Below are 27,737 nucleotides of genomic sequence, written 5' to 3'. Positions count from 1 at the left end.
AGTTTCTGATTCAAACTTTTCTGAACATTGGTGGTGGTCAGATCTAATTTTTTTATTCAGGTCATTATAATGACAGGGGCCAGAGTAATGAAGTCTGGAATTTTAGACCTGTATCTGAATGGCCACAAAATTCTGATTTGAGCCTTCCTCTGATCCTTTTCTTAAAAAAAAAAACACCAAAATATCAGTGAGCATTAGCAACAGCATACATGAACTATAAGACACTAAATATTCTCACAATCTGCAAAGAAAAAATAATCACATTTAATACACAGAATCTCTGACCAGAAGAGAGAGATTGGAATAGTAAGAATTAACTTGATGCGACAGAAAAATCATTTTCCCAGTGCCATGCCAGAATAAGATGTGAATTTAAAGTGGATTAATTTATATATTCCATATGTGGACATTCTTGCTCTTGAATAAGAGTGCTTTATTCCAAATTATCTTAATTTACTTAGATTAAGCTAATTTGGAATAAGGTACTCTTATTCCAGAATAAGTGTGGTCACACAAAAAGTTAATCCTGAATATATCCCTGTGTAGACAAACCCTTAATATACATAATATTGAATACATACTTGCCTACCCTTTGCCACGAAAATTGATGATAATCAAAATAAACTAATGATATTTTATTCTCAGATCAAAAATAATTACATACACTGAGCAAGTAAAAATTGTATATATATATTTTAAATCTGTCCACTAGAGAAAGGGTCATTCTCTCTTCTATGTATATACAGAATGGTAAAACCTTTCATGTAGCCATTCCAGACTTGTACTTTATCAGCACATAGCTGACTTATCCCAAATAACTGTTCTCACACTCACAATGAAAACAAACATGAATAGTACAATAACATAAGGATATATGTGGTTGTCATGCCCCTCACACCCTATGAAAATAAACAGGGCTGAGACTGTGAGAAAAATGGCTGAAAATAAAACAAGTTAAATACCCACTTTATGTGTTGGAAAACCAAAATGTTTATTTTAAAAACATTGAATGAATAATTTCTTTTGGGGGTGTGGGGGAATGCCATGTTCAGTAACAATGAGGAATATCATTTACAATCTTTGAGAAAGTGAAAAAAATATGGTGAATGGGACTGCATGGATCAAGGGATAAGTAAACGGATACAGAGCCTTTCAATTTTCAGTTGCCCTTTTGAAGCCATTTAAAGTGACCACAAGTTGTTACTATCTAGTAATTGCAGCAAAGAATCCTGTGGCACCTTATAGACTAACAGACGTTTTGAAGCATGAGCTTTCGTGGGTGAATACCCACTTCCTCAGATGCATGTAATGGAAATGGAAAATTACTATCTAGTAATTGTTCAGTGAATAGGGTTGCCAACTCTCCAGGATTGTCCGGGAATCTCCAGGAATTAAATGTTAATCTTTAATTAAAGATTATGTCATGTGATTAAACCTCCAGGAATATGTCCAACCAGAAGTGGTAACCCTATCAGTGGGCTATAGGAAATAGGTTGGTGGGCCTTGGTTCACTTTTCAGTGAAAACAAGCCCTTTCCACAAAATTGTCACCACAACCCATGATGGCAGTCTCAGCAAAGTGGCCGCAGGAAATAGAGTAACCTTTTGCAGAAAGGTGATCCACCCCAGGTTCAGGTCGGGGCACATTGGCAGGACAGTCTGGGGAAGGCTGTACTGCCAGTGATCCAGCTCCACTTGTTTTGTGGATAAATAAGGGACTTCAGTACTCAGGGCTGTCAGTGCCTTAACACATTACAGCAGCGCTAAATTCACTCTGGAAAAAATGAAATGGAAAAAAGAAAGTAGTAAATGTGGCTAATTTTACAAAAAGCAAATGGAGTGTCAACATGGAGGACAATCTGTTCAGACAATGGCACCATAAGTACCAGACAGAAATATTTTGAGACTAGAAGTTTCTGGAAAGAGCAGTTCCTCCTCCTTGAAGGAGGAATAACGGCAGGGATGCTGAATGGCTTCTTAATACAGACAAAGAAGGGAAGTAATTGCTGCCTGAGAGAGAACATTTCTTCTCTACAGTCTGAAGTGGTTACTCTTCCAAATCAGTAGGCAGAGCAGCCCCCCGAGTGCAAAATGGAGCCTAATTTACATGAACAGTTGCGTAATTTGTTGTAAGGAGCAGAAACTGGAATAATTCAAGAATAGTTTGTCAGCAAAAAAAAAAACTTAAGAAAACTCTGTAAAAGACTTGGCCTACATTTAAGAAAGCAAAGCCCACTTTTCTGTAGACACTGCACATTAAGATGAGTTTAAAAAGATATTAGATACAAATGAGGTGGTTTGAATTAAATCATTTGATGTAGTCAGGTATTTTCATCTGCAGGGCAAAGTTAACAACTTTCATTTTGGGGTTTGTTTTGTTCTTTGCTCTTGGAACGTGGCAAAGTACTAAATGTAGCCTTAATTTTCTTTCCTTAACTTATATGTTAACAATTCAGTTGGCTTCCCTTTTCTATGTTTTCAAGTATGCATGGCCAACACACTGATATACATTAGCTCTAGTTCTGATTTCCACTTTGTGAAGGATGGTATTACTTAGGTCAAACTCATTCTTCATGTTGGTGTATTTGCTATTACCACTCATTCAAGAGCTAATGGCCATGATTTCCTCTTTGGTAACTCTGAGTTATCACATCTACCCAGTCCCATAATCCTAGAATACAAATATGAAATGGTTTTTAAATGGTCACTATTCATTTTTGTCTTATTTACATTGGAATCACTTATTTCTCCAGTTAGCTTCTGTGTTTTTTTAACCAGGATTTCAGCCACCTGTGATTACACAGTGTTGACTCCATGGGGACTAAAACCCCAATGTATCCTCGGTTTTCAATCCTTTGTTCCAAACAACACGCAACGGTAGTTATTTCATGCTAGGGTATATTCCTCAAAGCAAACAAGTGAAAACACAGCACACACTGATTTGAATTAGATGCATTATGCTTCTTAGACCATGCCATAAACTGGTTCTCAGGGCCCCTTCTGTGTGTTAGCTTTGCCTACCCTTGCCATCAACCCACAGTGTTGAATGGTTTGTATGCTATGGGAAAAATCAGGTTTCCACATTTCTCATGGGCACCCGCGGTAATTCTCATCTGTCTCTTATGACCCCTTTGACACCTATATGTGAATGTAAGACCCACTTTTATGAAGAGAACTGAGTCTTCAAAGAATCTCTTTCAGCATTAACCAAACCTATGTACTTGCATGCTGTACATAGACAAAAGGAACAGCTAAATCAGTATAACTGTATTTAATGTTTTTTTTTTAAATAATCACTTGAACACTAGGATAGACGGCTTTTTGTTTTCAGAATGACCCAAAATGCATACATGGTAACTCCTCACTTAACGTCGTAGTTATGTTCCTGAAAAATGTGACTTTAAGCGAAATAATGTTAAGCGAATCCAATTTCCCCATAAGAATTAATGTGAAGGGGGGGAGGGTTAGGTTCCTGGGAATTTTTTTTTTGCCAGACAAAAGGCATTATATACATTTTAAATAATTTTAAACAAGTAATTTCATAAAGGTATAAGTTTTAAACAATTTTTAAACAAGCAATTTAATACTACGCTGGGGGGGGAGTAGTGTGCACTACTCCAGTACTGTAGTTGGGAGGTGCCCCTGCCTTATCCTACACAGGCACAGCCCACTGGTACTGGAGATGAGGCAGGCAAGGAGGCTGAAGGTGCTGTAGGCTAGGAGAAGCACATTGCACAGCAGCGGCAACTTCCCCTACTCTGCAAGCACCAGGGGCAGGAGGAAGGGGGGCCTCAACCCTCAACCCACCCACTCCCCCCTTCCCCCAAGCCCCCATCCTTGACCTGCCTCTTCTTCCCCCCGCATCTCTCCCCTTTACTTCCCACGCTGCATCCTCACTCCTCCCCCTCCCTCCCCTCCCTTCTAAATGTGGCGAGCCAGCTAATTGCCCTGGGCAGGAGGCAGAGGAGGGAGGGGGAGCCTGCACATCCGAGTCCTCGCTCCTCCCCTGCCCTCCTGTCTGGGGCAATCAGCCAGCTTGCGTTGTTTAGGGGGAAGGAGCAAAGGACTTGGCGTGCAGGCTCCCCCTCCGTCCCCCCTGCCTCCTGCCCAGGGCAATCAGCTGGCTTGTGGCATTGATGAGGCAGGGGAGGGAGGGGGAGCCTGCACGCCAAGTCCTTGCTCCTCCCCCGGCTGTGCCCCAGAAATGCTGCAAGCCAGCTGATTGCCAAGGTCGGGGGGAGAGAGAGGGAAGGCCCTGATCCGTGGGGTCTGCCGGCAGGCAGGAGGTGTGGGGGGGGTGGGGGCGCGTAGGGAGGCTGCCAGCTGTGGAGAAAGCAGGTAAACAACATAAGAGAGAAGCATTGCAGAACTTTAAGTGAGCATGTTCCCTAATTGATCAGCAACGTAACAACAAAACAACATTAACCGGGATGACTTAAAGTGAGGAGTTACTGTATTTATTTTTTAACACAAATATGTGACCTGAATTGATTATTATAGGCTAGTGATCTTTTTGCTAATTAGGAAAACGGCTTTTTGTTTTCAGAATGACCCAAAATGCATATATGGTAACTCCTCATTTAACATTGTAGTTATGTTCCTTGAGACCAGGGGCTGCTAACAGGGAGTTTTGCAAGGAGTTCTCCAAGTGAAGGAGGAGCAAATACATCATCTGTGGGGTAAGTGACTGTCTGTAGTGTGTGTGTGTTTGGGGGTTACTTGCTGTGTGCTGAGCTTGTGTTTGTCAGTCTGTTTGGTTGTTTGAAGGACCGTGTGCTGTGGCTGGCAGTTGGAGGCCGTGAGCTTCAAAGAAAGGTTTGAAAGCTCAAAGCCTCTGATAATTGGCTGAGCCTTAATCAGTGGGCTGGGCATTAACTCAGGCCAGGGCTTTATAAAGCTGCACACAATCGACCAGGGGCTGCTAACACGGAGTTTTGCAAGGGAGTTTTGGAAAGGGAGTGGGAAGGGAAGTGAGGTCCCTTGTCGGTCCTACCTGTTCCCCGGTAGTCCTCTTGAAACCTATAATCCAAACCATATTCCAAAACCCCTTTCTTTAAACCACCCTTTCATTAACTAGGAGACAATGCAGGCAGAAGCCCAGCAGCAGAGTGGGGGCTATCCAGTTTATTGCACTGAGTGTAGCATGTATGATTACCTGCCTTGTGGGCGGGTGGTGTATGTGTGCAGTCGGTGCAAGGAGCTCCTGGCCCTCAGAGACCATGTATGGACTTTGGAGGCCAGGGTGGTGGAACTGGAGGAGCTAAGAGAGGCAAAGAGGTATGTTGATGAGGCTTTCTGGGACACTGTAGAATTGTCCCACCTCCGCTCAGACAGCCTCAGTGTTGTTGAGGAGGAAGAAAGGCCCAGGGAAGCAGAGCAGTCAATGGGAGCAGAGGGAAACCTTCCCATAGTTGGGACCCTCCTTCCAGATGGTGCTGGGGTTGCCTCTCGCACTGAGGTTACCTCTCCGGGGGAGGGAACTCCAGTTGCTAGGAAAAGGCAGGTGTTAGTAATGGGAGATTCGATCATTAGAAACATAGATAGCTGGGTTTGTGATGACCGGAAGAACCGTATGGTGACTTGCCTGCCTGGTGCGAAGGTTGCGGATCTCTCGAGGAATCTAGACAGAGTTATGTGTAGTGCTGGGGAGGAACCGGTGGTCGTGGTACATGTAGGTACCTATGACATAGGGAAGGGTAGGAGAGATGTCCTGGAAGCCAAATTTAGGCTGCTAGGGAAGAGACTGAAATCCAGGACCTCTATGGTAGCATTTTCTGAAATGTTCCCAGTTCCACATGCAGGGCCAGGTAGGCAGGCAGAGCTTCAGAGTCTCAATGTGTGGATGAGACGATGGTGTAGAGAGGAGGGGTTTACGTTCATTAGGAATTGGGGAAACTTTTGGGATGGGGGGAGCCTATACAGGAGAGATGGGCTCCACCTAAACCAAAGTGGAACCAGACTGCTGGCACTAAACATTAAAAAGGATGTAGAGCAGTTTTTAAACTAGGAGATGGGGGAAAGCCGACTGCTGCAGAGGAGCATGTGGATCGGACACAGACTTCTCTTAGGGGAGAGTCTGATGATAGGGAATCTCCAGGTTATAGTCAGAAACAGAGGACAGAAGAGGATAATGTAAGGGCCGGATCAGATGATAAGCAGTCACATAAAAAAGAATCTGGCACATCAGAAAAGGGCAGACAAATAAACAGGGACAAGTTTTTAAAGTGCTTGTACACAAATGCTAGAAGTCTAAATAATAAGATGGGTGAACTAGAGTGCCTTGTGATAAAGGAGGATATTGATATAATAGGCATCACAGAAACCTGGTGGACTGAGAGCAATCAATGGGACACAGTCATTCCAGGGTACAAAATATATCGGAAGGACAGAACAGGTCGTGCAGGGGGAGGAGTGGCACTATATGTGAAAGAAAATGTAGATTCAAATGAAGTAATCTTAAGCGAATCCACATGTTCCATAGAATCGCTATGGATCAAAATTTCATGCTCTAATAAAAATATAACATTAGAGATCTATTATCGACCACCTGATCAGGACAGTAATAGTGATGATGAAATGCTAAGGGAAATAAGAGATGCTATCAAAATTAAGAACCCAATAATAGTGGGGGATTTCAATTATCCCCATATTGACTGGGAACATTTTACGAAATGCAGAGATAAAATTTCTCGATACTTTAAATGACTGCTTCATGGAGCAGCTGGTACGGGAACCCACAAGGGGAAAGGCAACTCTAGATTTAATCCTGAGTGGAGCGCAGGAGCTGGTTCAAGAGGTAACTATAGCAGGACCGCTTGGAACTAGTGACCATAATACAATAGCATTCAACATCCCTGTGGGGGGAAGAACACCTCAACAGCCCAACGCTGTGGCATTTAATTTCAAAAGAGGGAACTATACAAAAATGAGGGGGGTTAGTTAAACAAAAGTTAAAAAGTACAGTGACTAAAGTGAAATCCCTGCAAGTTGCATGGGCCTTTTTTAAAGACACCATAATAGAGGCCCAACTTCAATGTATACCCCAAATGAAGACACACAGTAAAAGAACTAAAAAAGAGCCACCATGGCTTAACAACCATGTAAAAGAAGTAGTGAGAGATAAAGACTTCCTTTAAAAAGTTGAAGTCAAATTCTAGTGAGGCAAATAGAAAGGAGCACAAACACTGCCAGCTTAAGTGCAAGAGTGTAATAAGAAAAGCCAAAGAGGAGTTTGAAGAACGGCTAGCCAAAAACTCCAAAGGTAATAACAAAATGTTTTTTAAGTACATCAGAAGCAGGAAGCCTGCTAAACAACCGGTGGGGTCCTTTGATGATCGAAATACAAAAGGAGCGCTTAAAGACGATAAAGTCATTGCGGAGAAATTAAATGGATTTTTGCTTCAGTCTTCACGGCTGAGGATGTAGGGAGATTCCCAAACCTGAGCCGGCTTTTGTAGGTGACAAATCTGAGGAACCGTCACAGATTGAAGTGTCACTAGAGGAGGTTTTGGAATTAATTGATAAACTCAACATTAACAAGTCACTGGGATCAGATGACATTCACCCAAGAGTTCTGAAGGAACTCAAATGTGAAGCTGCGGAACTATTAACTAAGGTTTGTAACCTGTCCTTTAAATCGGCTTCGGTACCTAATGACTGGAAGTTAGCTAATGTAAGATCAATATTTAAAAAGGGCTCTAGAGGTGATCCCGGCAATTACAGACTGGTAAGTCTAACATTAGTACTGGGCAAATAAGTCGAAACAATAGTTAAGAATAAAATTGTCAGACACATAGAAAAACAAACTGTTGAGCAATAGTCAACATGGTTTCTGTAAAGGGAAATTGTGTCTTACTAATCTATTAGAGTTCTTTGAAGGGGTCAAGGGGGATCCAGTGGACATAGTGTACTTAGATTTCCAGAAAGGTCCCTCACCAAAGGCTCTTACGTAAATTAAGCTGTCATGGGATAAAAGGGAAGGTCCTTTCATGGACTGAGAACTGGTTAAAAGACAGGGAACAAAGGGTAGGAATTAATGGTAAATTCTCAGAATGGAGAGGGGTAACTAGTGGTGTCCCCCAAGGGTCAGTCCTAGGACCAATCCTATTCAATTTATTCATAAATGATCTGGAGAAAGGGGTAAACTATGAGGTGGTAAAGTTTGCAGATGATACTAAACTACTCAAGATAGTTAAGACCAAAGCAGATTGTGAAGAATTTCAAAAAGATCTCACAAAACTAAGTGATTGGGCTACAAAATGGCAAATGAAATTTAATCTGGATAAATGTAAAGTAATGCACATTGGAAAAAATAACCCCAACTATATATACAATATGATGGGGGCTAATTTAGCTACGAGTCAGGAAAAAGATCTTGGCGTCATCGTGGATAGTTCTCTAAAGATGTCCACGCAGTGTGCAGAGGCGGTCAAAAAAGCAAACAGGATGTTAGGAATCATTAAAAAGGTCATAGAGAATAAGACTGAGAATATATTATTGCACTTATATAAACCCATGGTATCCCCACATCTCGAATACTATGTACAGATGTGGTCTCCTCACCTCAAAAAAGATATTCTAGCGCTAGAAAAGGTTCAGAAAAGGGCAACTAAAATGATTAGGAGTTTGGAGAGGGTCCCATATGAGGAAAGATTAAAGAGGCTAGGCCTCTTCAGCTTGGAAAAGATGAGACTAAGGAGGGATATGATAGAGGTATACAAAATCATGAGTGATGTGGAGAAAGTAGATAAGGAAAAGTTATTTACTTACTCCCATAACACAAGAACTAGGGGTCATCAAATGAAATTAATAGGTAGCAGGTTTAAAACAAATAAAAGGAAGTTCTTCTTCACACAGTGCACAGTCAACTTGTGGAATTCCTTACCTGAGAAGGTTGTGAAGGCTGGGACTATAACAATGTTTAAAAGGGAACTGGACAAATTCATGGTGGCTAAGTCCATAAATGGCTATTAGCCAGGAAGGGTAAAGAATGGCGTCCCTAGCCTCTGTTCATCAGAGGATGGAGATGGATGGCAGGAGAGAGATCACTTGATCATTGCCTGTTAGGTTCACTCTGGGGCACCTGGCATTGGCCACTGTCGGTAGACAGATACTGGGCTAGATGGATCTTTGGTCTGACCCGGTAAGGCCGTTCTTATGTAAGAATGTGACTTTAAGCAAAACAATGTTAAGTGAATCCAATTTCCCCATAAGAATTAATGGGGCGGGGGGGGGGGGGGGCGGTGAGGTTTGCCAAGAAAACTGGTGTGGTGATTTCTGCACTACATAATTTATCTATCAGCCTCCATTTTTCTGAATTGTACTCACATTGGCAGTCAACTGAGTTGTTAGAGCTGACACCTTCTCCTGGGATGCATCCAACTCCCTTCGTAGCTTGCGAATCTAAATATTGTATTTAAAAGATCAGTTTATTGTACCATAATCTACAGAAATAGAGGCATAAGACACTCATGCAAAGTGTCTAGACTGAAAGTTTATCTTTACAAAACTGATATTGCTCCTTACCTCTGACTGGCATTTTTCTTCAGGCTGCAACCAAAAAAATCAGGAAAAACATATGAGGAACTTACAATAGTTCATTACTAGCACAGATCAAATTTTTTTTACAAGTAAAACTCAATATAGGAGTCCTTATTTATTACTTATTGATTCAGCATACATAGGTGTTTGCAGGCAACTTTATTCACATGAATAATTCCACTGGAGTACTGCCATGTTCACCATTAAAAACTTTGACATTCTATCAATCTAAGTCAATAATCTTAGTTCTGTATTTCTGAACATGTTTGGCTCTGTTTAGTTTGAAATTAAATTTACTGGAAGTAATCCTGATACTCTAAAACTTTTAATATCCTAATTTCCCCCAAAGCCTATTATATTCAGTGTTTATAATAATGTACTTTAAATACATCTTACATTTACATGCACCATTCATTGTGACCATAATTACTTTTGGAAGAAAAGGTGGAGGGCTTATTCACATAGTGAGCACTAACTTCTATAGTGTTCTTGCTTTCAATGGGATTAATTATATGAATAAACGTTCACCAATTTGAGTAGGGGCTCTACAATCTAGTCATTTGTGAATTTTAATTTCATGTAATTGGATTACAGTCTAAGGTGATAAGTATCAGAGGGGTAGCCGTGTTAGTCTGGATCTGTAAAAGCAGCAAAGAGTCCTGTGGCACCTTATAGACTAACAGATGTTTTGGAGTATGAGCTTTCGTGGGTGAATACCCACTTCGTCAGATGCATGTATCTGACGAAGTGGGTATTCACCCATAAAAGCTCATGCTCCAAAATGTCTGTTAGTCTATAAGGTGCCACAGGACTCTTTGCTAGTCTAAGGTGATTTTTTTTTAACCAAAGGTAATAGATTTTCTGTTTTAGGGCCTGATCCTCCAACTCTTTCATGCACCTAGTATCGCTGACTTGAGAAGAACTACTTGCCTGAATAAAAATTGCAGGTCCATGCCCTTAAAGATAATGTTATTAAGTATAGGTTTGTTTCAAATATGGATGTATGGTAGTTGTGTGGTTGTATCATACTTTCATACCAATTTGTATGGTCGTCCTCTATTAACACAATGCCCTGATTCCATTGTTGTTCATTGTTTTTAAAAGACCAGAGTGTCAGTTCAGATTTTCAGATATATTTTCCTTTAGTAACCTTTAATGTTACATATTCTGAAGTAAGATGCTTTTATTAAAGTATTAGAAGAAAATATAATACACTTTTAAAAAAAACACCATAATTATATTATTTGTCCCAAAATACCACTAGATCTTCTTTCAATGTCAGATTATTAAGACACTATGCAATCAAGACTTTTAATACAAAAATTCTTGCCAAAATGAGAAGTAACGGCTCCTTTGCAATAATTAAATCCATTGCATTAAGACGTACTTGGATAATTCTTAATTAGCAGATCACTAAACTATCAGACTGAAATGGCTTTATCTATTGAATCAATGTGAGTGGTGTTGGCACAAAAGACCAGGACTATCCATTATGGTCCTTTGTATCAAGACCTCCTTAGAACGGTTGTGGATCGCTGATTCAAGAGACTAACTCCTGCTTCTGTGTCATTAGGGTCTAACATGAGTATTGTGATAAATATCCATCAAAACCTTTTTGGGAACATAAAAAAACCTTACATAGGCAGCATACATTATTTATGTTCACATGCAAAGAGCCAACCTCTTTACATGGCAAAAGCAATTAGCACACTTGATCCAATCAATTAATGTGTTTTACTAAAAAAGTTGTACAACTGCAAAATAGTATTTAATATTATGTTTCTCAGCAGACTCCTACTGAAGGTTTACATTTTACAACACTCACCGTTGAATAAATAGATGATGTACTGGACACCAAAGAGAGAGAGGATCCATGCACTAAAGGAAAGATAAAACAAACAAATTGCATATCTGTTTGCAATATAGTAAGCACATAGTGGAATCATATACAAAGCATTCACTGCAGATTTTACACCCACTGAGAGCAAATTTTCATAAGAATGTAAAAAAATTGCATCATCCATCATAAACTTTTTATTGTAAGAAATCTTTGCAGAAGTATCAAGATGTAAGTTGAAATTGCTACAAGGGCAAGAGTTATATAAAATGCCTTCACACAGGAAAAAATAATTTGACTTCTATAACTCAAATCACTTTTCAGATAAAAACAACAACATTCAATCCATTAGGCCTTCAGACTGAGTGACTTGAAGCCAGTGGGAGATTATCACCTGTATCTGAGGAGAGAATTTGACCCCAGGATGGCCCTACTAAAAAAAGAATTCAATTTCAAACATGTAGCAGTTATTCAGCACCTACAGAGATAACATATTTTAACATGCTGACTTAGAACATATGTGCATTGGCTGTATTTCAATCTTCAGACTAAAGACCTCACAGAAAGCTCAGTTAGGCCCTTTAGAACCCCACGTAACAAACTCAACTTGGTTACATGGTTGTACTGTGGAATAATGAACCAAAGTCAACAGAGTAACCCCAATATAAATCCACAGTAGAATTTGATCCTAAGTAAAACCTACCAACCTACCAGTCTTTATCAACCCTTAAGAGTGAAATCCTGACCCCACTGAAAAAAAACCTCCCACTGACTTCAGTGGAGCCAGAATTTCACCATTAGGAATTGTGTGCATCACCTCAGTGACCTAGTGATGATGTACTCTCCCACAGCAAAGCCTGTAGGCAGAAAGGGCAACCAGCCCAGGAAATAATTTATTTTGCAAAGGTTTTCAGAGGCTGCTTGCTTCAAGAGGGAAGGGCTCTGGGGATGCAGGGATGATAGCGGGCTGATATCAACGGACCTCTGCGTGAACATAAACTCCAAGCTACCATATCCCCACAGTAGCAACATAATGGATCCCGAAAAATGAAATTTAACCATAGAGAATGCCTAAAATTTAATTGTAACCTCTTAAAAAGATTAACATGCTTGCCTTTCAAGAAATTGCAATACTAATAGTAAGCTTTTTTCTTCCAACCTGTCTATTAAGTTCCACCACTTTTGGTCCAATATTAATCTTGTTATGGCAGAATATTTTGCATACATTTTCTCTAATATTCCTAAAAATTTGACACTTCTTATTGCATACTTGTCATAGATCTTCTGTATCGTCATTCTGAATGTTAATATGAAATAATGTAAACATACTAATTAATTGACACTGAAAGGTAGGTTTATGGAAAGGGGAGAAAAAAGAAAATCATATTAGCCTTTTATTTAACTTTTTAAGCTGAATCTCAAAATGCACCCAGAAGAAAAAAATCTTGTTTGCAATTATTCTATTAAAATATGCTATTCTTTTGCCTCCATCAATCTCTTTAGTTAAATTTCAGTCTTACACATAAGCCGGACAATATACCCATGTCTACAGAAATCAGCGAAGTCTTTACTATCTGCTTGTCTTTCTCTTCCATTTTATAAGCCTGATCCAAAACGCAGTGAAATCAATGGAAGTCTTTCCATTAATGGTAATGGACTTTGGATACTGCCTTACATTCCCTTTCTCTTCCATTTTCAAAACAAGTAGAACAAAATAACTTGACACTTAACATTCACTTGGTAGGATTATGGGCCTGATTCTATTCCTGTTTAAATCAATGGGGCTTTTTCCATTGATTTCAGTGTAAATGGTTTCTAGTCCATTAGCAGTGCCTTCACATGCTTGATTTACCTTCTTCAAAGCCATCACGGAACGACCCAGAGCGGCTCATAGTTCTACTCTTCTCATCTAGTGACATTGAGCTATTCCGGAAGCGTGTGTCACTGTAAGGATCATAAGGACCATCTGCATTGGAAAGGCTGTGCGTCCGTAGCATGGTTGGATTTGACAAGCTCATCTGGACTGCAGTAGTAGGGCTTGCTAAAAAGTAAGGAATATATAGTAGAACAGGAAATTCACATATCTATTTCTTGTGCAGCTACCAAAAAAAGATTTGTTTCCTTATAATCATATATAAATTTCTGCCTACATTTCTTCTTGGCTTAATTTCCTTCCTACAATGCAGTGGATTCATACAAGAGCTATATAAACTAAGTTAAAAATAAAAAGATCAGCTTCGGCACAGTCTTTGAGTCTTTATGTTTACATTGGAAGCTCAGTCATGTCAATATCACCTCATAGGCAGGAATTAATTAATTCTAAACTCATTTGGAATAGTTCTCTCTCCAACTGGAGTAAAGAGCCCAAACTAATTTAAATGATCATTTGCAGTGGTTCTCAAACTGTGGGTCGCGACCCCCTTTGAATGGGGTCGCCACGGCTGGCTCAGACTTGCTGAGCCCCAGGGCTGAAGCCTGAACCCTACTGCCCAGGGTTGAAGCCAAAGCCCTAGGGCTTCAACCCTGGGTGGCAGGACTCAGATTGCAGATCCTCTGCCTGGGGCTGAAGCGGTGGGGCTTGGGCCCCCTGACCCAGGACAGTGGGGCTCAGGTGGCCTCAGGCTTTGGTCCCCGCTCCTGGGGTCATGAAATAATTGTTGTCGTCAGAAGGGGGTCACGGTGCAATAAAGTTTGAGAACCCCGATCTTTTGCATAAGCAGCATAATTTGTGAAGTATTTGCTTCAAAGCTCTAAGAAAGACTGACATTTTCATATGGATATAAGAGTAGCTACAAATTCAAAGAACATTAGTTTTATAATAGTACTGCACTTCTCAATTGTTGTTTTCCAGAAAGGGATCTCAATAAGTTATAACTGGGTGATACACATACATACATGCATACAGAACACACAGATCAAGCGTTTTATACAATATTACCCCTGCTCAAATACCCTACGAGGACCAATGTTGTTTGGAATATGTAAATTCTACATCCAGGACCACCTTTTTTTCTGGATTTTGTGTGTGCATGCGCTAAATTATGCAGGTTTTTTATTATTATTCAATCATTTTGTAGAGAAAATTGATAACATCAGCCAAACTTGCCACCCAGCAGTCTGATGGTCCATTAGGTTTGTTACTATTCACTTGTTTCTCTGACTGAGAAACAGTTGGTTAGGAGTCAAGTTGAAGGTTTGACTGCTGAGTCCTATCTCTTCCTAGTCTACTGATTTCATAATTTCATATCTGGTAATATGTTCTCTGGTATTTTGGGCTCATTTGCCATCACAGATATGGTTCCTATTTCTCTTACAAGAGGTCTTTTTTCTTTGAAAATAGATACAATTACACGTGTGTCCAGAAGGGTTTGACCCTGCATGCCAGGACTTGCTACTCAAGTCAATGGAAGTTTATTTCCATTGCAAGGCATCTCTTGAGCCCAAAATGTCTCCAAGGATAAAACCCAAATCAATCACCTTTCTCTTCTATTGAGGATAAAGTTAACTATCACTTTGCTGGCTGAATTGCTGAAAAGCATCTCATAAACCATCACTGGGCTTGCTTTGAAAACAATAACTTGCAGCTTTTATGGCTAGTGCACTAAACTAGGTGTATTCATTTTCACAATGCAGTTCCTGGAACCTTGAAGATTTATTTAAGAAAAAAAATTATTTACAACATCTTAATGAACTTCATTTCTGGTAGCTTTATTACTTACGAAATATGGTCAGATTGTTGATCTTCATGTAAATTCTAAAGTAGCTAAAAGCCCCAACATTTTACTTTCTGAGCCTGCAAAGACTGTCATATGGTTTGGCTTGACTAGTGATATAATTCCATGTTCCTGATGCAGCTTGTTTGCTGCTAACACTTTAGGAAGCTACCTCCTCCTCTCTCTATTTATCTGGAATTTCATTTTAGATGTTGATCTAACAAACTATTTTGGACTGGCTTATAGCTTGCTTGTTTCAGTGCATTCAAATTGTTGCTAGGACATTTTTGCTTCAGCTCAAAATTGCACAGGAAATAAGTGACCACACAAGTTTCTACAAATCACATAGTACACAAACTGTTCCATAAATACTAGGATGCAGATAGCTCACGTGCATAGGTTTAACTTTTTCATATTATTGCTTTATCTTTCTAGCATATAGATTTTTAAAAATTAACACGAAAACTAAAAACTTAAGTATGGCTGATCTGAGATATAACCTTTGTTTAGAGTACATTAAGTATATATATGTCACCTAGTAGGATTTATATTTTTCACATCAAAATAAATTGCAAAGGTAACTAAGGAATATTTTAAATCGATGCAGAAGACAGATGTGTTTGTGGTAACAGGATTTCTACAAACAACTATCCACACAGCACACAGAAAGCTTAACTCACACAATAAATGGATACTTACACAGAAAAATTAATGGTTTTAAATAGTGTCAGAATGCCTACAAAAACCAGTAACTGAGCAACGCTGATGATAAAAACAATAAGGAGTCTGGTGGCACCTTAAAGACTAACAGATTTATTTAGGTATAAGCTTTTGTGGATATTGTTTTTGTGGATACAGACTAACACGGCTACCCCCCGATACTTGGCTGATGATAAAAACTCTCATATATTGTATATATCTCTTTAAAGAATACAATTTTATAAATAATATATGTTTCTTATATAAAATATTTTGAAACCCCTCTGTTTCAACTTGAGTGCCTAAGTACTGATTTATGTATCTAAATTGGGCCCTAAATGAACAGGGAATTACTGTGCAATTGCTTTTAAGATGAAAGCAAGTCTATTACTGGATAGAATTTCAAGACTATGGGAACTTTAAATTACTTTGTTTCATATGCTAGTACATTTAATTAAAGCTCGTGGAATTTTATAGCTTCTTCTAAGCAACTTTAACGTTTCATCCATTTAAAAATGTGTTTATTTTAATCCAAGTTACCAAATGAAGGAATGGTAAACTTTCCAACTTAAAATTCCAGTGGCTTGTCTGTGATTGTGATGGATAAAGCTTTGTCTGGTTTCATTATAAGCTGACAGAAAGTCTATATACAATGATAAAAGATACTCAAATGCTTACATGATCATGTTTTGTTAATATGCTTGGAGTCTAAAGATGAAGTAGATCTAAGCATGTAGGAAAGTTTAGGTGCTTCCAAATTTAGTAGTAGTTTAGGCCCGTGAATAGCTTATGTAGGGCATTTGATTATAAACACAGCACCATTTTGAATAAGGTCAATTCAGATGTACCACTTTTGATCACACCACAGAACAGTGCTGTCTGGTCAGCACCCAAAGGCCTATCTTAGCACTTTCAAGATAAATACCTCCTGAATTGAAGCTAGATGGTAGCATGCTGTACCCAGAGCTAGGTAGGGCATTTGGACCTGTGAGAAGAAAGGTACATTGTTCAATTCACTACTTTCAAAATAGATAACATGTGTAACTGGGGGCACTCAGCTCTTAAGCACCCGCTGCTCCTGCTTCAGTGACTCAGCCCTTCAGCTGGCTCACAGTCAAAATGAAACCCTTCCAGGGTAGCAGAAAGTCCAACAAAACCTGTCTAGCTGCCCTCTTTGGTTTTAGGCAGCACCAGCTCTGGGCCCTTTAAATTCAGTCTTTTACCTGGGGTTTGTCACCTTCTCGGGGTTTACACAACTTTAGTGGTGATCAGTGGGGGAACCCAGACTGGCCCACTATTCCGGGTTCCAACCCAGGAACCTATAAACAGCAGCCATGTACCTGTTATTGCAATGCTGCGCTACTTCCCTGGGCCTCTTCACACCTGGCTCCTTATCTTCACCCCATACCTCTGGGTTAAAGTTTTCAGGTCCTCTCTTTCCCAGTTTAAGCAAATGTAGCAAGAACCACACACTGGTTTCCCTCGAGCTGCTTTGGCCAGAGCTGAGCATCCTTCCATGCCCCTCTGGTCCCAGCCAGGAACTGATCGGCTAAGGCCCCACAGCTCTTTTCATGTGAGTCTGCTGGGCTCTGACTTGCTGCTTCTGTGAGGCTTCTCTAGACAGCTTCACTGCTCTTTTCCTGAGGCAGGGTGAAGTAGGACTGCGGGGCCTCCTGCAGGGAGCTGCAAAGGCCAGGTACACCCTATCACATTATGTTATGCTGATTATCATAACACTTAATTACTCACCAAGCTGGGAGAAATTAAATCTAGTTCCAGAGGGTGATGTTATACTGGAGCCAGATGAAAATGGAGAATTGACAGCAGTGTCCTGAAGGCCTCCTGCCGAATGTGACCGTAGCCATTCTTTTGCATCCTCTTGACTCCGAAGTTGGGATGAAGGGGTATACCTACAAAACCAGACATTATTTCAAAACTTATCTTAAAATGTACTTGAAAAAAATATTACTTGGGAAAACAATTTTCAGATAAAATTTAAGGACTCAGTGATATAAAAGGTATATAATTCTGAATTAAGGCTCTTGTCTCAACCCCAACTCATTCCACTGGAGTTCAAAAAGTGCATATTTTTCCTATGGATTCTGCAATGGGTAAGTACAAGGGAAGGAGCCTTAAGATCTGATTTGGAAAACATATGTATGCTTGCAGTCAAGCACATAAGTCAATGTTTGCAGGATCAGCACCTTACTTTGGAATTTCTTTTCTTCTTTTAGTTTATACCACAATTAAATCAATATTTGAACATCTCAATTCATCTTTGCAGTACCTTAGCATGGCTCTTTGGCATACTATAACCAGATTCAGATCAATGGAGCCATTAAAAGGTAGGCCTTTAAACAAGGTGTATTGCAATGATTCATATTAGAGAGACATTAATACATAGGCCCCTGGAAATATACCACACTTGTTCAAAATTTGTAGTATTACATCATTATGAAGGAGACTGTGTTTAACCTTCTCTTCAGGGCAAGGACCTGGGTTTAATTCTGGCTACACTGAAGTCAATAACAAAACTCTCAATGATATTAATCAGGGCAGGTTTTTCCCCTGTTCTTATACCTGTGTTAGAAGTAACTAGTCCACTGTAAGTGCTATACAACTAATAACAATAAATAATAATAATAATGAGAGATGTGAAATGAGGCAGATGTCAGTTTGAAACACTGTAAGAGAAGTATTTGCTTATATATAAATAGTCATAAAATGCGCCAAAGAGGGAGAGATAACAATTGACAAGATACTTTTAATGTTTTTTTAAAAGCCAAAATGACCAAACCTACATGAGGTCTAATTGCTTGTAAATAATAGCTATATTTGTTTTTACTCAAAGAGTATAACTTTTATCCAAAAATAGCCCTAATGTTATTGGCCCTTTTATCTTAAAAATAGCACCCAATTAAGCTCAATGGAATTTTACTTATGGGTTTCTGTATCTCTGCTAAGATATGTCATCCAGTCTTAGAAAGTAAATATTTATGGGGAATTAATATCTTTATAAAGAGATTTGGCTTCAAATTACAAAAAAATTAGTCAAACATAACCCATATTAATTTGGAGTTCTATTTAACATCTAATTTAGGCATAGAAGTGATCAGATTGCATTAAATGCAGTAAAATATTGTTCGCCCCAGTTAAGAACAACAATGAACATTGTAAAAACTTGGCCAAGAGAGTTTTTTAAAAGTACATTCTTTTCTTATGCCGTAGGCCTCAATCCTACAGCTATAGTCACTGATTTAGGACTACTCGCATCTTTAAAGATATGCGCATGCATATATCTTTGTAGGACTGGGGCCTTTAATAGTCAATTTTAACACCTATTTAAAATAAAAATAATACAAAATTAATACCTACCTCTTCAGCCCTCAAATGTTTCAATCTTAAAAGATAGCATTTATTAACTAGATGCACATTTGACAGCCACAGAAACATTTTACGCAATAATTTCATTCTACGAAATGCTTTTAGCACCCAGCTCAGTGTGATAAAGCCAACACAAAGAACAATGTGTTTACAGTGCAGAATAAAATGCAGCTGCAATTTGAAGCCATCAGTTCAGTGATCCTAAAAGCAGCATAAAGCAAGTCTAAAGTTTAAATGTTTTAAACTGGCTAGATATTTTCTGAGAATTCTGTAACATCGACTTAAAGCATTTAATTTGTAGCTTTAAAATTAATAATGTCACTAAAATTGCTTCCGTTTACTAAGGAAAGAAAAATGTTTCTCAGGTTTTTTTTCTAGATTTCAATACCCCCTACATATCAATGCTGTTTCAGGAACAGACATTTACCAAATGTTAATCAGGTTGTATTTTTTTTTCTATCAGGCCACAGATTGTCTCTCTAGAGAGCCATTAAAAGTGTATTCTGAAGCAAACACAATTTAATTTTTTTCTTCCAATTTCATCCTAAGAAGTTCATTAAGATGTTGTACATCAATTTTTTCTTAAATAAATCTTCAGGGTTCCAGGAACTGCACTGTGAAAATGAATACACCTAGTTTAGCTGCAAATTACTGCTTTCAAATCAAGCCCAATGATGCTTTATGAGATGCTTTTCAGCAATTCAGCCAGCAAAAGCCACAGTTCCTGCTCAAGCAGTGAAGCCACTGGATGAAGAAAAGAAACATGTTGGAAAAGGGCCTTCTTTGAGGACTTCAGAAAGAAAGAAAGAAAGAAAGAAAGAAAGAAAGATTGCTGCCACCCCCTGCAAAAGCAGAGACTACCACGAACAGCCACAACAGAAACACAAAGCAAAGCTCCAAAACCACAACAAAAGCTGTTATACTATGTGGAAACACCAATACCTGAATCCCTTCTTAGGCAAAGTGTTCCTATCAAGATGTGGGTCGCTGTAGAAAAGTTAAAAGAAAAGAACTTCAGAGAAGAACAAAAGGGGAAGATTAAAAATCAGGACGAGGAGAGAAGTATAAACATCTGCATCACATTTTCAGAGGAAAAAGTGATGCACCCTATCTAAGTAAACATGCAACAACAACAACAACAAAAAGCCTCCTAGGCATGTGTGGATTGTGTTATACATGCATTTGGTATCATGCTAATGAATTTCATCTGCTCACAATAGTGGCCTTGCTATTTCCCCTTTCCATACTGAACAAAAATGGCTCTTTAAAAAAATAAAAGAACATACTTCAAATGAATGCTTCAAAATATACATTTAAACAGGCGTGCAGCCACCTACTTGTGAATACTGATAGTATCTCAAAGTCAAAAGATGCCCTCATACCATTTCCTTCTGCTGTCATCACAGAGCAAGTGCAATCATTTACTATCACTTAGGCCACGTCAATACGAACAGCACTGCAGTGGCCCGGCAGTAGTGATACAGCTGCACCACTGCAGCCCGTGTGGTGAAAACATTCTATGCTGACGGGAGAGGGCATAAAAAATCTACCTCTGCAAGCGGCAGAAGCTATGTCAGTGGAAGAAGCTCTTATGCCGACGTAATTTACGCTGCTCAAGGGTGTGGTTTATATGTATTCATGAGCGACATAAGTAATGTCAGCGTAAGTTGTAGTGTAGACACCACCTTAGATGCAAAGTAAATATAGTGGCAGCTTTTTCAAATTGGTCCAGAGTTTTCAGTGTTTTTGTATTTCAACTTAAATTCCATCTTCAGTGTGATATCAATCTATTAGCATTTGCAAAAATCAAATATTTAGAGTTGTGTTTTCACATAATGGACAAATGGACAACTGGCTTTTTATTTTGTGAGGAGGGTTTGTTTTTAACTGAAATAACTATATCATGTTTAAATAAAACAATTTACCGTCAAGCCCTCTAGCTAATATCACTGTCAATTCCTAGACGTAGGAGTAGCAATATCATAGCAGAGTGCAAAAGCAAGCTGGAGCCATTAGCTTCATGTCCACGATCTCCCATCTTCCTGCATTCATTGTTACAAGAACGGACACACACAAAAGCCTGAAAGACACCTACGACCCAAACTGGAGTAAAGGACTTACAACACTGAGTGTACTGAGCAACACTTGAACTTCATGACAAAGGTGAAAAGCCTGAAACGCAGTGAAAAAAGCAGCATGCCATAGGAATGCTGAAATGCTAGTGAGAGTTCATCATGGTAGATACAAATTGCAGGATTTTCAAATTGCCTTTGGCAAAGAAGCAAACCAAACCAACCAAAAAAACCAACAACTAAAAACCCACAAACTACATCTGTCAACTCTACCGTATGCCACCCCCAGATTGAATTAAGTGGACTCTCACTGGCATGTCTGTGTGTCACAATTTACATCTGGACAACAAACACAGCAGAGGTCTCAACTGAGCCTGTCTCTCACAAGACACTTTGCTTTATAAATGTGGGCAACAAAACCCAGAGCCTTTGTGCATTCTGCTGCCTTGAGACAGCATTACCTGTCCTGTCTTCTGGGTAAAGTATTTCTGCAGAATTTGGGACTAGCACCAGGGGAAGAGAGAGGGCTAGAAGAATAAGTCCAATGAGACAGAAAACAAGAGAAGGAATATTAGCGTGAAAAAGGAGAGAAAGGGGAAGGCGTTAAGACAAAAAACTGTTAGAACATTTTTTTTTAGTAGTTGTTTTCTGTTACAAAGATGCAACAAAGTTTTAGTAACAAAGTCATATTATAAGGTAAGGCTAAATTCCAAGGTTTCAAACTACACTGCCTTCTACAGACAGTGCACTCTTATTGTTTGCTCTGAAAGAAATTTTCTGTTCTACTTCCGTTCATATACCAGACTAATCACTACAGTATCCAAGTACTTATTGTCCACATCCTAACTGTGTGAAATATTATTAAAACAAACTCATTCATTTTAACCAGAAATACTTGGCTTCTCAAGACAAGATTAAAATGCTGGTGGAGTGTATTGTGGACCACTACTAGATCAGATAATACAGAAAGATAAGAAGATATATGAAATTCAAATAGGAGGTAGCACTGAGTAATTTAAAATGTTCCACAGCAGTGGCAATTGCAAATGAAAGACTCTTCTGAACCCATCTCCATGCTTAATGTAATTCAGAACTGAATTTCTTGCTTGAAATGGCCATTTTTGTATGTTGTGGTAGTATCCTTCAATATTTACCTTGTAGGAATAGCAATCTGAATTGCAATCATGGAATGTTAGTTACAGTTGTCACATCACTGATTTTTAAGATATGAGCATACAGTATATATTAATGGAGTCTAAATTTAAACCTACTCACCTTTCAGACAAAGTTGTCTTAACACTGTTGGTTCTGACAAAGGGAGTTAAAGAATCATCTTTAGAAGCTGCGATCAAGCCACTGGATGAGTTATGGCTCAGCCCACCTCCGCTGCTGAGAGAGATATCAATGGATTCACAGCTGGTGTGAAGACTGCTGACAGACTGATATCCAATGCCATCCTTGCTAACAGCAGAAGAGCTACTTGCGTTGGTACCCCAAGTTAAACTGTTGGAGGGAGCTGAATGGGCCGAACTGGGACTAGAGGCTAATGGAGACTGGTTCATATCCATGTTTTTACTGTAAAGAGGACTGCTGCCCCCACTGCTCAGTATACCGCTGCCAGAAGGAGAATCAAGGTTACCCGGCTGGCTCAAGGTAGCATGAGGATTGGAGATCACCACTGAATTTTTCATATTGTCAGCTGTTGTGATGGGAACTTGTTTACCTGGTTTTCCACCAAAAAGTCTGTGGAAAAAAGTTCAGAGAATGTAACAAAAACTTCATGAAATGGAATGTAAAATTATTAAGTACAAAAGATATTTTATACATATATTATTTGTCCTTAGACACTTGAAAAAACTATCATTGGAAAATTACATATTATACTGAGACCCCCAGATGTTACTTCTATAGGAAACGATACAAGATAACTATGATAATAGACTGAAAACTGGTGCTTCAGAAAAATATTTTTTTGTTGCTAGCTAAATTGAAAAAAAAAAAAAGAGAACGATAGGCTCTGCCTTAAAGAAATGTCCTGCCTATAAATTGTCTCTCTTAGATTCATATCGACAACCATGAATTGATGGGCTTCCTTTTCCCTTCCTTGCCACTAATAAAACCCAGAGAAAATTATTATGCCAATCAATTTCGGCCACATCTTAACTTTTCCTTCTATGAACCTTCAAATATAACTTTCACTGAACTAAAAATTATTAGCCATTTTATCTTCTGTTTCCTGAGGGAAATGGATTTTTCCTGTGATAATACTGAATTGATGACTTTAAAGCATGGAATATTAGACTGGCTGTTGTTCCGATCTATAAATACAGATCACTCAAATCATATTTTGAAAGATAACACAGATCTCTGAGGAAAAATTTTTGACTTTTGTACTAATCACTAAGCGGTCCATACAAAAGCAAGTATCTGAAGAAATCCCCTACAAAAGTCAATGACAACTAGCAGGGAAAGTCTGATGTTTTTCTGCTAAAAAACACGGCCCTGTCTAAATCATGCAAATAGCCTCTATTACCTTTATAAGAGCTACTGGGAGAAAGTTTCAAAAACACCTAAGTTATTCAAGATAGCCATTTTCAAAGGTCCGTAAGCACTTTGGAACCTAAGTCTCATTGCAAGTCAATGGCACTTAGACTCCTAAGCACTTACATCAATTTTGAAAATTGGACATATGCTTCTAAATCACTTAAGTGCTTTTGAAAATTTCACCCATTAGGAGCAGTGGTTAGGACATTTAAGACAGCTCTCTGCTAGGAACAACATGCCATTTTCTATTATCCCTAAACAATTTCCTTAAGGGAGGCCTATTTTTCTTCTGCTTAGGACCAGATATGATCGCTACATAGTGGTGATTTGACAGTGGAGATCTGTGCAATTTATATAGCAAGCCCTGCTTCTAGAATGTACTATGAGGGTGTTTAGCTTAATCTAATCTTTGGTCTTAATTTGCTGAGCATACTAACAACAAGCATATGCCAGCTGCCATCAGACCAAGAAAGTGAAGAATGTCTTTGATTAATGGAGATTTTTGAGGCCAAACTAATGCTAACTTCTCTCAAAATAAACTAATTATCCCCCAGTGCATACTCAGAGACCAGACTGTAAAAGATTTCAGAGGGAGATAGGGATATTTTCATAGTGCTACCATAGAACAATGACAAATTCTCTCTTTAAAACATTGTCACCACCTAAAATATAGTCAATATGTCTGACTCCCAGCCCCACTGGGATGATCTTGTTGTATGGATAATGTCTCCTGGCATCCTGCTTCTCAAACCTAATTAAATGAGGTAATTAAATAAATAAAGAAGAGTCATGGAGCTGGACATCCAAGGAGGTTGGGGTCTGAAGAATGTACCTTTTGAATGCAGAACCAGCCCAACTCAGCAAGCTGGCAGTGTCGGTATAAAGGTTAATCTTGGAAGGAGACATCCTACAGACAATAAGAATATTTTTGCTCCTCTCCTAGTTTTGACAAGAAACAGGCATAACTGAGCTGATTGTTGGGTTGTGTCCTTAGGGATGCATCAGGAGAAGAGTGAACACTAAGGCTCACAAACAAGTGGCATAAAAACATGCATGGTCTTCTATGTAATATAAATTGTTTTTACATGGCAGAAAGTGCTAGATGAGATATGCTGGAACAATTAAGACAGCAATAGACTTTCATAAAATAATTGTAATTATGGAATTTTACTCTTCACATAAGTGTAGAAAATATATTTGCTTTCAAATTCAAGGTTGGTAGTATTTAACATATAGCAGTAGCAGTCTTTACTGCTGTCTTTTTATTGTTACAGATGCTTATTTGCTGCGTAAAATCAGCATGGAATATTAAACACAAAGAAAGAGTGCAACAAAATTCTCAATATTACACAATGACAGGGCTAGTGCCCCGCAATACACACACTGGGCAAATTCCATTAAAAATGATTTAGCTGTGCCAGGCATACATTTATTTATATAGTCTGGTGACAACTGAAGAATGAAACAGCTGACAAAGAAAGTGAAGGTTTAGATTAAACCTTAACCTCCTCCACAAAGAACTCTCTAAGACACCTGATATTCTCTCAGTGTCTATTCTTAAAAGTTGCATGTAGTTCAAACATTATACCAATAAAGGGTCTAGTAAAATGGTTTTCTGGTCATCAACAGAAATGTATGATTGAGTTTGATTATTCATATATTTGAGCCAAGCAACAGACATTTTTCATTTACGGTGTAATATCAGAACAAGAAACAATCTTTTGGTTTTTTTATTTTAAAATAGCAATTGCTAGAAATTAAATTTTCAGCTAGACATAACTTTTCTAATGATGTCCAGAAATAGAAGAATCACTAAACTACACAGATCATGCTGAATTATACTTGCACAGGCTTTTCAAAGATGGCCATTCATCTAAAAAGAAATGAAGTATTCCTTTTGTGCCTAGCTGGAACCCAAACCACCACTACAGGAGTTACGCTCAAGTTGGCAGCTTGAATGGAATGTGACATCCTCACTTTGTTTGAAGTAGGATGATGTTAGTATAATTGTATGGAAATGAAATTATGATGTCAAGACAACAATGAAATCCAGAACACTGCAACTCAAAAGAGACTATATTACTTACAATGTCAAATTAAAATGGAAAATAATGTTAATGCATATATTTGCTACAGTTGAGACATTGATGCAAATGCTGCAGAAAAGCAAGGAAATTAAGTCCCACTCACCCAAGTACTTGTGTTAAAAATAATGGGGAAGGGAGGGGAATATATACAGTCAGAAAGAGCTAAGAAATAGATCATTACATGTAAGAAGATTTCTGTAAAAAATAAGAAAATTCAATGCAGCTGACATAGTATCTTTAGTTAAGCTGCTCTGTATCTCTATACTTGGGCACCTAAGGTAAAGAGTCTCACCACACAGGACAACGTTACACGCAACAGAGTGAGATAGTGTATTGGGCCAAGTAAGTGAACAAATGTAAATATACTGGGTCAAATTACATTCTCACACTAATGCAAATCTGGAGTAACTCCATTGACTTCAATGTGTAAATCTGGCTGAACTCTGGACAGTCTTCCTTTGTTACTGCACAATGTGTAAGTACAATGGGGTGGAATCAATAGTTCTACAGGAGCCTGTAACCTTGTTGCTGTGGGTTTATATTTCAGCCTTTATAATGTTTTCAAGTACTAACTTTATTCTGAATTAGCCACAACTGCTATCATTTTGGGGATGGTTTAACAATCAATTTCAAAATGTTTAAGTTTGCTGCTGTCTCATAATGCAATAAATATTTACAATATTATTGGCGCACATATATACTAGCTGTGAAATTAAATTTCAGTACAAAGACCTCAACCTAGCACACGCACTAGTAAGAGCCCACAAAACTTAGCTAGTCCCTGACCTAAACAGCCATAATTGTATAACTCCACTTAATGTACTTCCACAATGAATAAACGTTGTGCCTACCTGCGCAAAGTGGGGGAGGCCACGTCAGGGTACTTGGCTCCTTGTTGGTGAGTGCTTTGAGTTCCACTAGAAGCAGTCTGGGATGCAGGGTTCACTTTAACAGAATTACATGAAGCCACACTTTCATTATCAGACGATATCCCTTTCTCTTTATCTGTTTGGTTGACTAGACCTGGCAGAGAGCTTCCAAGGGATACCTTAGCTGGCTCTCTCATTTTAGGGACAGGCAACCCAGCTGACTTGCTGCTTATGTTGGAGTCTATGCTACTGGTACTAGATCTATTACCAGCTCCACTTCTGCTGCTGGATTTACTGGGCCTGGGTAAACTACGATACTGAAGATTAGTGCGGGCACTAAGTGCTAAGTAGCCATCATCCTGGTTTTGTGAGCCATCAACACTAGTTTTCCGACCAGTGGACCGACCCATGAGTCCAGATGATTTGGGGATTTTGCCCAGTGTGGCTGATCTGCTGGTGATAGTCGCGCCACTGGCAGTAATCATAGTCATGCCTCCAGCTGACCCACTCTGTTTCTTAAATCCAAATGTATTTGTATTAGCAGCAGCTGTTCTAGAGTTACTTGTGGGAGGCTTTTTGGATTCATCACCACTGCTCCGTCCTGCATCTGATGGAGAACGTTTAACATGTCCAGCTTTAGGAGAAAGTCTACCTTTTTCTGATACCTTGGCATCATCAGTTTTCCCTAAAAAATAGAAAAAGTAGTCAAATGCTTAAATTGAAAATGCTAAGCAAATGGTAAACATCAAAGCATCATGAAAACAAAAGTATGCTAGCCACAAGAGTGTGGTTAAGAATTATGATCCAGTTTGTAATAAACAATAATGCACTATTGAGGGTTATATATGCAGGCTTGCCAGGAGAGAGTATCTGTTATGTTTATCTTGAGAATACAAAAAACAGTGAACAAACTGTTAAGTAAGAGTGACAGATAAGTAAGAAGTGTTTTTCCTTCATGATTACCATTGGCTGGATCCCTTTTTGTCAATAGTG

General features: G+C 38.9%; 1 protein-coding gene across 13 annotated transcripts in view; it reads right to left on the bottom strand.

Moving 5' to 3' along the window:
* Positions 1–27,737, bottom strand: part of NAV2 (neuron navigator 2) — a 372,994-nt gene that overhangs the window by 37,343 nt on the left and 307,914 nt on the right. For 4 of the 13 annotated variants that reach the window (XM_030560145.1, XM_030560146.1, XM_030560149.1 and 1 more), the window contains 10 exons: positions 26,727–27,429; positions 22,520–22,987; positions 21,706–21,771; positions 20,115–20,159; positions 17,538–17,698; positions 16,714–16,773; positions 13,229–13,417; positions 11,365–11,417; positions 9,525–9,548; positions 9,327–9,401 (listed from right to left, as the gene is read on the bottom strand). In XM_030560145.1, the coding sequence (XP_030416005.1) occupies positions 9,327–9,401; positions 9,525–9,548; positions 11,365–11,417; positions 13,229–13,417; positions 16,714–16,773; positions 17,538–17,698; positions 20,115–20,159; positions 21,706–21,771; positions 22,520–22,987; positions 26,727–27,429 (1,844 nt within the window). The remainder of the gene's footprint in view (positions 1–9,326; positions 9,402–9,524; positions 9,549–11,364; positions 11,418–13,228; positions 13,418–16,713; positions 16,774–17,537; positions 17,699–20,114; positions 20,160–21,705; positions 21,772–22,519; positions 22,988–26,726; positions 27,430–27,737) is intronic. The other 9 variants (XM_030560147.1, XM_030560152.1, XM_030560155.1 and 6 more) reach the window with 5 other exon arrangements.

The sequence above is a fragment of the Gopherus evgoodei genome, chromosome 4 (genome assembly GCF_007399415.2).
Source record: "Gopherus evgoodei ecotype Sinaloan lineage chromosome 4, rGopEvg1_v1.p, whole genome shotgun sequence".
In the NCBI taxonomy this organism is placed as follows: domain Eukaryota; kingdom Metazoa; phylum Chordata; order Testudines; family Testudinidae; genus Gopherus; species Gopherus evgoodei.
This window is presented reverse-complemented; position numbering and strand designations above follow the sequence as displayed.